Source organism: Salmo salar, chromosome ssa18 (assembly GCF_905237065.1).
Source record: "Salmo salar chromosome ssa18, Ssal_v3.1, whole genome shotgun sequence".
NCBI lineage: Eukaryota > Metazoa > Chordata > Actinopteri > Salmoniformes > Salmonidae > Salmo > Salmo salar.
In genome coordinates, this window is record NC_059459.1 from 74,585,561 (window position 1) to 74,599,638 (window position 14,078).

The 14,078-nt window shown below is 40.9% G+C and overlaps 1 protein-coding gene across 7 annotated transcripts in view; it reads left to right on the top strand.

Moving 5' to 3' along the window:
* Positions 1–14,078, top strand: part of LOC106577924 (CD99 antigen-like protein 2) — a 37,624-nt gene that overhangs the window by 14,635 nt on the left and 8,911 nt on the right. Inside the window, exons 2-7 of one of the 7 annotated variants that reach the window (XM_014156387.2) lie at positions 165–227; positions 3,522–3,560; positions 5,553–5,627; positions 9,231–9,329; positions 10,972–11,052; positions 11,675–11,737. In XM_014156387.2, coding sequence (XP_014011862.1) covers positions 165–227; positions 3,522–3,560; positions 5,553–5,627; positions 9,231–9,329; positions 10,972–11,052; positions 11,675–11,737 — 420 coding nt within the window. The remainder of the gene's footprint in view (positions 1–164; positions 228–3,521; positions 3,561–5,552; positions 5,628–9,230; positions 9,330–10,971; positions 11,053–11,674; positions 11,738–14,078) is intronic. The other 6 variants (XM_045701536.1, XM_045701537.1, XM_045701539.1 and 3 more) reach the window with 6 other exon arrangements.

Consider the following 14,078-nt stretch of genomic DNA (forward strand, 5'->3'; position numbering starts at 1 on the left):
GAAATCGGCCATTCCGATTAATCAGTCGACCACTAACGTGGACTGACTAGAGCAAAGTTCCTGTCCTTTTCTCTGCACTGCATTGTGTAAAAACCCTCAACTCCTCCCTGTTTCTCTCCCTGCCTCATTCCCTGTCTTCTTCTTCTTGCCCTCTCTCTCTTCAGCTCTGTCCCAGAATTCAGATGGCTTTGACCTGTCTGATGCCGTCGATGATGTCTCTATAGCACGTAAGTACAGAAAGATAGTCTGACTGTAAAATACACAATATTCATAGACTTCAGATTTACTACTGCAGTATCTACAATACAGTCTGGATTCATGCTTTATGTCTATGAAATCATACATCAATACCATGAATTCATGGTCGATGGATTCATGTACAGTGCCTTCAGAAAGTATTCACACCCCTTGACTTTTTCCACATTTTTACAGCCTGAATTTAAAATGGATTAAATTGCTATTTTTTTGTTACTGGCCTGCACACAATACCCCGTGATGTCAAAGTGGGATTGTGTTTTTAGACATTTTTACATGAATGAAAAGCGGAAATGTCTTGAGTCAAGTCACATAAGTTGCATGGACTCACTCTGTGTGCAATAATAGTGTTTAACGTGATTTATGAATGACAACCTCATCTCTGTACCCCACACATACAAATATCTGTAAGGTCCCTCAGTCAAGCACTGACTTTCAAACACAGACTCAACCACAAAGACCAGGGAGGTTTTCCAATGCCTCAATAAAAAGTGCATGGAACTCCCTTCCATCTTATATAGCGCAAGTGAACAGCAAACCTGGTTTCAAAAAATCCCCCATGTGACCTACTTGTTGTGTGTATGTACTGACATATGTGTAACTGATAGATGCACACACACACAGTAAATGTTAATGTTTTTAAATGTATGTAAATTGTTAGGATTTTTTTTGTCTGTCTTTTCCATTATGTTTCAGACCTCAGTAAGACGTTGGCTAATGGGGATCCCTAATAAATAAAACCTATTGGTAGATGGGTAAAAACAAAAAGGTAGACATTGAATATCCCTTTGAGCATGGTGAAGTTATTAATTACACTTTGGAAGATGTATCAATACACCCAGTCACTACAAAGGCTGCAGTCCAAACAGTTAAAACGCACACCCTATCCCCTCAGCCCTCAAAGTGGACACTTCTGTTAACGTATCATGACGTCTGACAAGTATACACTTGCAGGGCAAGGGGTGAGGAAGGAAGGAATGATTTTTAAATGGACCACCCTTGGCCGGAAATCCGTCATTCGTTCATCCCGTGATGATTGTGTTTTCAGCCACCGGTAGCTTGTGGGTGCTTTATATGCGCTACAGTCAATTATGAGTGCATGTCTACTTATATTAACTATATAAATATAAAAATATGTCTACTGTATGATAGCTAGTAAATGAATTAGCTAACTAACGTTAGCCTGCCTACTGTATGATAGATAACAAATTAATTAGCTAACTAACGTTAGCCTGCCTGCTGTATGATAGCTAGTAAATGAATTAGCTAACTAACGTTAGCCTGCCTAGCTGGAACTTCTGAAGAAGGAATTTTTATTTATTTCTACAATTTCCAAAAGAAACATATTTACTTTTTGCGAGACGTGTTTGTGCCATCATGCGCATTAGTAGCACAATTTTGAACTTATTTGCATTTGTTTTTACTTACACTTGTATGTTGACTTCTCCATTAATGTTGTTTTTAAGTTTTGTCTGACTTTTCTTAGCGGATGTACAATCGTCGCGAGTTATGGGGAGTTTCAGGCCCTGGAATGAACATAATTGTACACTCGCAAGGCCGACTAAAAACGAGGGCTGAGGGGCTTACGTTGCAAACTTCCTTTGCTTGGCTAATCATTTGGACCGCCCTCCAAGATGGTGACGGGATTCCCGCAAGGGCATAAGGCGAGGCTAAGTGGACGAGGGTGTGTCATTCTTTATGAGTTTGAACCGCAGCCAAAGATACAGGTGTCCTTCCTAACTCTTTTGCTGGAGAGGAAAGAAACCACTCAGGGATTTCACCGTGAGGCCAATGGTGACTTTAAAACACTTACAGAGTTGAATGCCTCTGATAGGAGATAACTGAGGGTGGATTAACAACATTGTAGTTACTCCACAATACTAACCTAATTGACAGAGTGAAAAGAAGGAAGCCTGTACAGAATAAAAATATTCCAAAATATGCATCCTGATTACAATAAGGTACTCAAGTAAAACTGCAAAAAATATCATATATGCCCTGAATACAAAGAATTTTGTTTGGGGAAAAAAATTTCAAGCATTTTGGTGGCTGCATCATGTTATGGGTATGCTTGTCATCGGTAAGGACTAGGGAGTTTTCTATGATCAAAATAAATGGAATAGAGCTAAGCACAGGCAAAATCCTAGAGAAAAACTTCAGTCTGCTTCCCAACAGACACTGGGAGACAAATTCATCTTTTAGCAGGACAATAACCTAAAACACAAGGCCAAATATACACTGGAGTTGCTTACCAAGACGACATTGAATGTCCCTGAGTGGCCTAGTTACAGTTTTGACTTAAATTGGCTTGAAAATCTATGGCAAGACTCTGGCTGTCTAACAATGATCAACAACCAACTTGACAGAGCTTGAAGAATTAAAAAAATAATAATGTGCAAATATTATACAATCCAGATGTGCAAAGCTCTTACAGCTGTAATTGCTTCGAAAGTTGATTCTAATATTCATTGACTCAGGGGTGAATATTTATATAATCAAGATATATTAGTGTTTTATTTTTCATAAATATTTTACAAATGTTATAATTGTTTTTCCACTTTCACATAAGAGTATTTTGTGTAGATTGTTGACAAAAAAAAGTACAATTAAATCCATTTCAATCCCACTTTGTAACACTACAAAATGTGGAAAAAGTCAAGGGGTGTGAATACTTTCTGAAGGCACTGTATACTATTATCTGACAACCCCACCTCTTTAAGGAATACCTGGGATAGGATTAAGTAATCCTTCTAACCCCCCCCCCCCCCCCTCCACCCCAAAAAAATATATAGATGTACTATTGTAAAGTGGTTGTTCCACTGGATATCATAAGGTGAATGCACCAATTTGTAAGTCGCTCTGGATAAGAGCGTCTGCTAAATGACGTAAATGTAAACGTATTTCTGGTTCCTGAGTATGAAGCCTTCTGACTACTAATTTAGGTACAATTCTGACTGTGTTGATGTAGCTATATTCTGTATGACATTTTTCTAACAATATATTTGTATGCGCTGGCTATGAAGTCGTTCATTTACAAAAAAAAAAAATCTAAATTGAGGTACCAATTGCTGATTGTAGCTTTAATGCACTGTCTGACTGCATGTTTTATATGAATTAATATCATAATTTTGACTGTGTATTGATGTAGCTACATTCTGTATGATGACATTGTTCTCTTCTGTTCTTCTCTTCTATTCATCTCTAATCTTCTTCTGTTCTTTTCTTGTTCTCTTCTCTTCTTCTCTCATTGTCTTCTCTTCTCTCAGCAGCAGCCACCCCCAAACCAGTAGAAGGGGCAGGAGCAGGTAAACGATCCCAGATTCACAGATCCATCTGAATATAGACTTTCTCTGCTATTGATTATATCTGCCTGTGCTGTAGCGACTGTGCTCACGAGTAAGCACAAGGGTCCTCATTTATTTACATCTATTAAACTGGCAGGTATTTAATCAGGTATTGACCACATGAAAGACTACTAATAAAGATGTAGTGTATTTTCTATTATTGATTATATCTAAGGTTCTAACGTTAGTACAAGCCACAGGAGGCTGGTGGCACCTTAATTGGGGAGGACGGGCTCATGGTAATGACTGGAGCGGAATAGGTGGAATGGTATCAGATACATCAAACACATGGTTTTCAGGTATTTGATGCCATTCCATTTGCTCTGCTCCGGACATTATTATGAGCCATTCTCCCCCACTGGTGCCTTGGATTTCCCCTTTTAATCAGCATAATTCAGAGACTGTGTCTAGGCTTACTTTTTATTCTATGCTGTAGCTATGCACTATAGGCCAACTTACCACATGCTTAAGCACAAAGCTGGTAAATCATACTCATCTCCTAAGCAGGTATTAGGCATTGGCGCAGTGGTCTAAGGCATTGCATCTCAGTGCTAGAGGTGTCACTACAGACCCTGGTTAGATTTCAGGCTGTATCACAACCGGCCGTGATTGGGTGTCCCATAGGGCGGCGCACAATTGACCCAGCGTCGTCCGGGGTAGGCCGTCATTGTAAATAAGAATTTGTTCTTAACTGACTTGCTTAGTTAAATAAAGGTTAAATGAATAAAATTAAAATATATAAAATGTTATGGCCTAGATTCAATCCGGACCGTGGAAGATCTGCCTTATAGCGTGCTTGACATTTTAAAGGTCTCGGACAATCATTCTGATTTCCATGTAAAATTGTCTTTTGAGTGAATAAAATATCACCCATAATATTTGTTTTGGATAGAAATGCTCGAAATCAGAGAAAAACTAGCAGGAAGTTTTAAAAGACAGGCTGAGTGGGTGGGGAGCTTATATTATTTCATAATATTTGATCAATGTCAATTTTATTTATACATTTCCTGTTTGGCATGTCTCTTGTGATGCTGTTCACAGCAGTGCTGATGGATGTGTTGTTCCATGCTGGCTGAAGACCTAGCTAGCCAGTAACTAGCTAACACCAGATACAGATGAAGACCTAGCTAGCCAGTAACTAGCAGATACAGATGAAGACCTAGCTAGCCAGTAACTAGCAGATACAGATGAAGACCTAGCTAGCCAGTAACTAGCAGATACAGATGAAGACCTAGCTAGCCAGTAACTAGCTAACACCAGATACAGATGAAGACCTAGCTAGCCAGTAACTAGCTAACACCAGACACAGATGAAGACCTAGCTAGCCAGTAACTAGCTAACACCAGACACAGATGAAGACCTAGCTAGCCAGTAACTAGCTAACACCAGACACAGATGAAGACCTAGCTAGCCAGTAACTAGCTAACACCAGACACAGATGAAGACCTAGCTAGCCAGTAACTAGCTAACACCAGACACAGATGAAAGGGGAAACATACACTGAGTGTACAAAACATTAAGAACACCTTCCTAATATTGAGTTGGTTTTCTTGCTGGGAAACATAACAAAATAATTAAATATCATCCAATTTAATAAAAACCATTGACTGTTTGACTGTTCATGACCTTTAAAGGTAACTTCCGATTGAGCCGACATATGCAGCGTTTACCCGCAAACGCTGTCTCCGCGAATGCGGGAACATTGCCTTTCAATGTCAATCGCGCTATAAAGCGGATATCCCTCGGTCTGGATTGAATCTAACCCTGGTTTGACTGTACTGACCTCAGCCGTTGTGATAACGTTCCTCATGTGCCGTTGTGATGACGTTCCTCATGTGCCATTGTGATGACGTTCATCATGTGCCATTGTGATGACGTTCATCATGTGCCGTTGTCATGACGTTCCTCATGTGCCATTGTGATGACGTTCCTCATGTGCGTTCTTTGGAGAAGATGAGAAGATCACCCCCACCAAGGCTCCTCCTAAAGCCCCAGCCACCAAAGCCCCGCCACAAAAGCCCAAGCCAGGTAAGATCACACACACCCCATAAGGGTCCTCCTAAAGCCACAGAGCCACCAAGGCCCTGCTCAAGCCCAAACCAGAGGACACATGAGGGAAGAAACCACCATAACATACAGGCTTTCTAATCAGACCCTTCACACTTAACAAGTCAATGGAGAAATGCCTACTTACTACAGTTATGTCTGCTACTACATACTACTAGCTAACATACTAGGACTGTTACTATATACTACTACTAGCTAACATACTAGGACTGTTACTATATACTACTACTACTAGCTAACATACTAGGACTGTTACTATATACTACTACTAGCTAACATACTAGGACTGTTACTATATACTACTACTAACTACCATACCTTAGCCAAATACATTGACACTCAGTTTTTCACAATTCCTGACATTTAATCCAAGTAAAAATTCCCTGTCTTAGGTCAGTTAGGATCACCACTTTATTTTAAGAATGTGAAATGTCACAATAATAGTAGAGAGAATTATTTATTTCAGCTTTTATTTCTTTCATTACATTCCCAGTGGGTCAGAAGTTTACATACACTCAATTAGTATTTGGTAGCATTGCCTTTAAATTGTTTAACTTGGGTCAAACGTTTTGGGTAGCCTTCCACAAGCTTCCCACAAGAAGTTGGGTGAATTTTGGCCCATTCCTCCTGACAGAGCTGGTGTATCTGAGTCAGGTTTGTAGGCCTCCTTGCTCGCACACGTTTTTTCAGTTCTGCCTACAAATTTTCTATAGGATTGAGGTCAGGGCTTTGTGATGGCCACTTGACTTTGGTTTCCTTAAGCCATTTTTCCACAACTTTGGAAGTATGCTTGGAGTCATTGTCCATTTGGAAGACCCATTTGCGACCAAGCTTTATCTTCCTAACTGATGTCTTGAGATGTTGCTTTAATACAGCTACATCATTTTCCTGCCTCCTGCAGCAAAACACCCCCACAGCATGATGCTGCCACCCCTGTGCTTCAAGGTTGGGATGGTGTTCTTCGGCTTGCAAGCCTCCCCCTTTTTCCTCCAAACATAACGATGGTCATTATGGCCAAACAGTTCTATTTTTGTTTAATCAGACCAGAGGACATTTCTCCAAAAAGTATTATCTTTGTCCCCATGTGCATTTGCAAACTGTAGTCTGGCTTTTTTATGACGGTTTTGGAGCAGTACCTTCTTCCTTGCTGAGCGGCCTTTCAGGTTATGTCGATATAGGACTCGTTTTACTGTGGATATATATACTTTTGTACCTGTTTCCTCCAGCATCTTCACAAGGTCCTTTGCTGTTGTTCTGGGATTGATTTGCACTTTTCGCACCAAAGTACGTTCATCTCTAGGAGACAGAACGCGTCTCCTTCCTGAGTGGCATGACGGCTGCGTGGTCCCATGGTGTTTATACTTGCATACTATTGTTTGTACTGATGAACGTGCTACCTTCAGGCATTTGGAAATTGCTCCCAAGGATGAACCAGACTTGTGGAGTGCTACCATTTTTTGAGTGCTACAATGTGGAGTGCTACAATTTTTTCTGAGGTCTTGGCTGATTTCTTTTGATTTTCTCATGATGTCAAGCAAAGAGGCATGGAGTTTGAAGGTAGGCCTTGAAATACATCCACAGGTACACCTCCAATTGACTCAAATGATGTCAATTAGCTTATCAGAAGCTTCTAAAGCCATGACACCATTTTCTGGAATTTTCCAAGCTGTTTAAAGGCACAGTCAACTTAGTGTATTTAAACTTCTGACCCACTGGAATTGTGATACAGTGAAATAATCTGTCTGTAAACAATTGTTGGAAAAATGACTTGTGTCATGCACAAAGTAGATGTCCTAACTGACTTGCCAAAACTATAGTTTGTTAACAAGAAATGTGTGGAGTGGTTGAAAATAAGTTTTAATGACTTAAACCTAAGTGTATGTAAACTTCCGACTTCAACTGTACTACCACTAGCTATCATACTAAGACTGCTACTATATACTACTTCTAACTACCATACTAATACTGCTACTATTACTAACTACCATACTAATACTGCTACTATTACTAACTACCATACTAATACTGCTACTATATACTACTTCTAACTACCATACTAAGACTGCTACTATATACTACTACTAGCTACCATACTAAGACTGCTACTATATACTACTTCTAACTACCATACTAATACTGCTACTATATACTACTACTAACTACCATACTAAGACTGCTACTATATACTACTACTAGCTACCATACTAATACTGCTACTATATACTACTACTAGCTACCATACTAATACTGCTACTATTACTAACTACCATACTAATACTGCTACTATATACTACTACTAGCTGCCATACTAAGACTGCTACTATATACTACTACTAACTACCATACTAAGACTGCTGCTATATACTACTACTAGCTACCATACTAATACTGCTACTATACACTACTACTAGCTAACATTCTAGACTGCTACTATATACTACTACTAGCTACCATACTAATACTGCTACTATATACTACTACTAGCTACCATACTAATACTGCTACTATTACTAACTACCATACTAATACTGCTACTATTACTAACTACCATACTAATACTGCTACTAGCTACCATACTAAGACTGCTACTACAGTGGGGGGGGGGAAAGTATTTGATCCCCTGCTGATTTTGTACGTTTGCCCACTTACAAAGAAATGATCAGTCTATAATTTTAATGGTAGGTTTATTTGAACAGTGAGAGACAGAATAACAACAAAAAAATCCAGAAAAACGCATGTCAGAAATGTTATAGAATGATTTGCATTTTAATGAGGGAAATAAGTATTTGCCCCCCTCTCAATCAGAAAGATTTCTGGCTCCCAGGTGTCTTTTATACAGGTAATGAGCTGAGATTAGGAGCACACTCTTAAAGGGAGGGCTCCTAACCGCAGCTTGTTACCTGTAAAAAAGACACCTGTCCACAGAGGCTATATACTACTACTAGCTACCATACTAAGACTGCTTGAGAACCACTGCTGTGCCACCGTGGTACCATCAACACATGTATGTCTGTACCTCTCGTGTGAAACAAGTTGTCCCTTATTTGGTTGGTCAGTCTTGCCCTTGAAAACCTTGTCTATGTTGTGGTTTTAACTTGTATGTAGATTGTAGTCAGCCTACTATTCTCTCTCTCTCTCTGTGTGTGTGTGTGTGTGTGTGTGTGTGTGTGCCCTAAACCTCACAAGCACCTCTACTACAGTACTGTATGTGATTCCATTAACCCTACTAGCTATCCCTAGAGCGATACCTACACTAACAGACCTGGACACAATTTGTAATAACACTACTAGTCTAGATATAATCCGGAGCGTGGAAGATCCACGTTATACCTCAATTGAAATGTAAAGGTAATTTGTGATTGAGCCACCATCTGTAGCCTTTACTTTGAATGCAGTCACCGTAAACGCGGGAACATTGCCATTCAATTTCAATTACGCTATTGACAAATCTTCCTCGCTCTGGATTGAATCTAGCCGTAAGCCTAGCATTAAGCCTAGCCTGGTTAAACCAGACTGAATGTTAACCAGGCTATACTAACCCCTGAGCACTCACTACACTAACAGATGAGATCCAGGCTGATTCTGACTTTGGGCCCAGCCTTCGCCCTGGCCTGCTCCCCCTCGCCACCAAGGGCCCCCGTACCCCACCGAAGCCCCAGCCCGGTTGGTACTGCTCGCTTAACGAACAGACCTGGATTCAAATACTATTAGAAATGTTTAAAATACTTTGAGCTTTTTCTGTAGCCTGCTTAGAGTGCCAGGCAAGCTCAATCAAGCACAGATAAAGTATTTGAATTGATTTTAAGTAGTACTTGAACACAAGTCTGTTAACGAACCATCCCCATTCCCCAATTAAAACCACCATGCTGTTGTCAAGTCTGGGTTGTGTCCCAAATGGCACCACTATTCCCTACGTAGTGCACTACTTTTGACCAGGGCCCATAGTGTAAGTTTGTAGGAAGTAGTGCTCTATGTGGGGAATAGGGTGCCATTTCAGACGCTACCTATCAATATCGATATATGCCCCCCCCCCATCATGTAGTTGGTCACCCATCTGCGCTGCTGGTCGAAGGACTAGCGCTGGGTTGGAGTGACGTACACCTCCTGTCAGAAGACAATGCCTATGTCCCTTCAATCTAAAACAGAGGTGTAGATATACAGAGTTTGGCAAACTCAGTTTGAGATGGTATCATTTTTATGGGCAGCCATTTTGACACCAGATGTTCCATGCGTTCAAATTAGAAAGGAGATGAGAAGGTTAATGTCATGGAATGTTTAGACCCAACATGGAGGCTAGTTTGCCACACTCTCTATACTGTATGGCTCTGATCTAAACTAGCTTCCTTGTTCCTGGTATCTGCTTTCTCTCATGACCAATGATCTGATTGGACTGGACAGATGACAACTCCTATTGGTTATAATGGAGGAGATGAGGAAAGGAAGCCGGTGAAGATTATTGGGACACGGTCCACGTCTAGACATTCACACACATTGTAGTGATATCTTGCCTGCGTCAACGACATCCTGTGTAGCATGCTATTGTAGACACTGTAGGTACACTCACCATGGTGTTTACATGTTGTCTTTGTTGCCACACATGTTGTGTCGCGTATGTATGAGTGTGTCGTGATGTGTGTTTGCATCTCATTATCTCTGTTGGTTTTTTTATGACACGGAATGCTGTCATTTTCTTGAATTCAACAAATGGGCAGTGTGACCTTTGAATGACCTTTTGGACATTCGGTATCTATTGAGTACCAAAATAGAGTAGATGTGAGTGCTTCCTGGATGTCTTCCACACATTCTAGTTTCGGAGATGTTTCCTCGACTGTTTGGCTACTTTGAAGCTGTGAAAGCAGTGACGTCTTATCTTCATTTGTGTTCGTATTTGTCTGTATGTATTTATGGATCTGTACAATGTATGGAAAACTGATATTGCAGACCAGGGGTACTCAACTCTTACCCTACGAGGTCCGGATCCTGCTGCTTTTCTGTTCTACCTGATCATTAATTGCACACACCTGGCGTCCCAGGTCTGAATTAGTCCCTGATTAGAGGGGAACAATGAAAAAATCCATTGGAACTGGCTTAGAGGCCCAGAGTTGAGTTTGAGGGCTGTAGACATTAAGTTACCATGTATAGAATGCATCTCTTCACAGATGCTGTATATTGTGACTATGCTGTTTGGTTTTCCTCCAGGTTGAGGCATGTTAGATATACTGTAGATTCCATATTTTTTGGCCCGGCTCGCATTTGAACTTTTACCCATGATCTTTGACCTCTGACCTGTGACCTCTCTCTGCAGCCTCTGATGAGTTTGACCTGGGTGATGCTCTGGATCCCAACAATGACATTGGAGGGAAGGACAAGAACAAGGGACAATCAGGTTATTGTTTATTTTGTTATCATTTATTTCTGTATGAATTCCTTTTGTTCTTATTTTGTTTGTGTAGAGTACTCTATGAATAAGTATGTCATTCAGTAGTGTGGGTTTGCAGTAGGTATGGTATACATATTGTAGTGGTGCAGCAGTAGCTAGCTGGTGTTCAATACTGTAGCAGTTTTAGTAGTAGTTGTAGTAGAGTAGCAAATACTAGGGATAGCAGTCATAGTAATGGGCTGTAGTATTAGTGTATTAGGTTTGAAAGTCTGTATACTACAGTCACAGTAGTAGAATGGTAATATAGTATTAGTGTATTAGGGTTTGATAGTCTGTATACTATAGTCACAGTAGTAGTATAGTATTAGGGTTTGATAGTCTGTATACTATAGTCAGAGTAATAGTATTAGGGTTTGATAGTCTGTATACTACAGTCACAGTAGTATTATAGTACAGTGGTGGTATAGTACTAGTATATTAGAGTTTGATAGTCTTTATACTACAGTGGTATTATAGTATTAGGGTTTGATGGTCTGTATATTGCAGTAGTAGTAGAGTGGTAGTATATTATTCTCATAGTAACACCATATTAGTATCAGAGGGTTGATGTGGTGTCATGTCTTGTCAGATAAAGGTATTGGAGGCGGAGGCAGGGGAGACAGAGCCCCCAACAACAGAGGAGGGAACGGGGGTAAGAACCCTGCCTGACCTACCCGACCTGACCCTAACCTACCTGGTCAACCTGGATAAACTTAACCCTGCCTGTCTACTGGGCTGGGGACCAGCTTTCTGCTCTGTTCTTGGATAATACCTAGTTCTATTTAACAGCATCCCTCTCTCTTTTGATATCCAATATCTCTGTCCTTCTTTATATCACTCTATATTTGATGTATGTCTGTCTCTCTCTCTTTGTCTCTATTATTTTCTGCCTCTCTAGTTCCATCTCTCTATTGCTACCTGTCTGGCTCTCTCTCTGGCTCTCTCTCTGGCTCTCTCTCTGGCTCTCTCTCTGGCTCTCTCTCTCTGGCTCTCTCTCTCTGGCTCTCTCTCTCTCTCTCTCTCTCTCTCTCTCTCTCTCTCTCTCTCTCTCTCTCTCTCTCTCTCTCTCTCTCTCTCACACACCATTTACAAGACCTACTAGGGAGCTATGGATTGAACACGCTACTCAAACCTTTCTCTTGGTGTGGGCGTACTGTGGGCCCACCCACTGGGGAGCCAGGCCCAGCCACTCTGATTTGAGTATTTAGTTTTTTATATATATGTATATGTTTTGTAATGATATTTACTTGTCAGTGTTCCAAACCTAAACATGCAAACACCATCAGATATAATTCATAGCAAGCAGTGCACTGGGTTAGTCAGATCTGATTACACAGAACAGATGACCTGGAATGACATTCACTCTCACGGGATGGTTTGCCAAAAATAACTAACTGAAAGCCACACCCCCAATAAGCCACGCATATGATTGCATTGAGGCATATGTCACTGTTTCTATGGCTATACACACCTCGTCACTGCCTATTTAATTTGTTCATTTTTCACACAAGACAGTTCACAATCAACACACCTATATTTTAGCTTTAATTCACTTTCAAATCTATTTACTTTTTCTCAGCCTCATGGTAAAAATGTGTAGAATTGAAGGATATATGCTTTAAAAGAGAAATATTTTCAGCCTCATCTCAGCCTCATGTTGTACTGTGGGTGTACTGCGGGTGTACTGCGCACAAAGCATAGCTGATGGTCTATATCCTCACTAACTTTCTCTAAAGGCGACTCATTTTCCTGTTAATGTGGTCATAATACAGTGAGGGGAAAGAAGTATTTGATCCCCTGCTGATTTTGTATGTTTGCCCACTGACAAAGAAATGATCAGTCTATAATTTTAATGGTAGGTTTATTTGAACAGTGAGAGACAGAATAACAACAAAAAAATCCAGAAAAACGCATGTCAAAAATGTTATAAATTGATTTGCATTTTAATGAGGGAATTAAGTATTTGACCCCCTCTCAATCAGAAAGATTTCTGGCTTCCAGGTGTCTTTTATACAGGTAACGAGCTGAGATTAGGAGCACACTCTTAAAGGGAGTGTTCCTAATCTCAGTTTGTTACCTGTATAAAAGACACCTGTCCACAGAAGCAATCAATCAATCAGATTCCAAACTCTCCACCATGGCCAAGACCAAAGAGCTCTCCAAGGATGTCAGGGACAAGATTGTAGACCTACACAAGGCTGGAATGGGCTACAAGACCATCGCCAAACAGCTTGGTGAGAAGGTGACAACATTTGGTGCGATTATTCGCAAATGGAAGCAACACAAAAGAACTGTCAATATCCCTCGGCCTGGGGCTCCATGCAAGATCTCACCTCATGGGGTTGCAATGATCATGAGAATGGTGAGGAATCAGCCCAGAACTACACGGGAGGAGCTTGTCAATGATCTCAAGGCAGCTGGGACCATAGTCACAAAGAAAATAATTGGTAACACACTATGCCGTGAAGGACTGAAATCCTGCAGCACCCGCAAGGTCCCCGTGCTCAAGAAAGCACATATACATGCCCGTCTGAAGTTTGCCAATGAACATCTGAATGATTCAGAGGACAACTGGGTGAAAGTGTTGTGGTCAGATGAGACCAAAATGGAGCTCTTTGGCATCAACTCAACTCACAGTGTTTGGAGGAGGAGGAATGCTGCCTATGACCCCAAGAACACCATCCCCACCGTCAAACATGGAGGTGGAAACATTATGCTTTGGGGGTGTTTTTCTGCTAAGGGGACAGGACAACCTCACCGCATCAAAGGGACGATGGACGGGGCAATGTACCGTCAAATCTTGGGTGAGAACCTCCTTCCCTCAGCCAGGGCATTGAAAATGGGTCGTGGATGGGTATTCCAGCATGACAATGACCCAAAACACACGGCCAAGGCAACAAAGGAGTGGCTCAAGAAGAAGCACATTAAGGTCCTGGAGTGGCCTAGCCAGTCTCCAGACCTTAATCCCATAGAAAATCTGTGGAGGGAGCTGA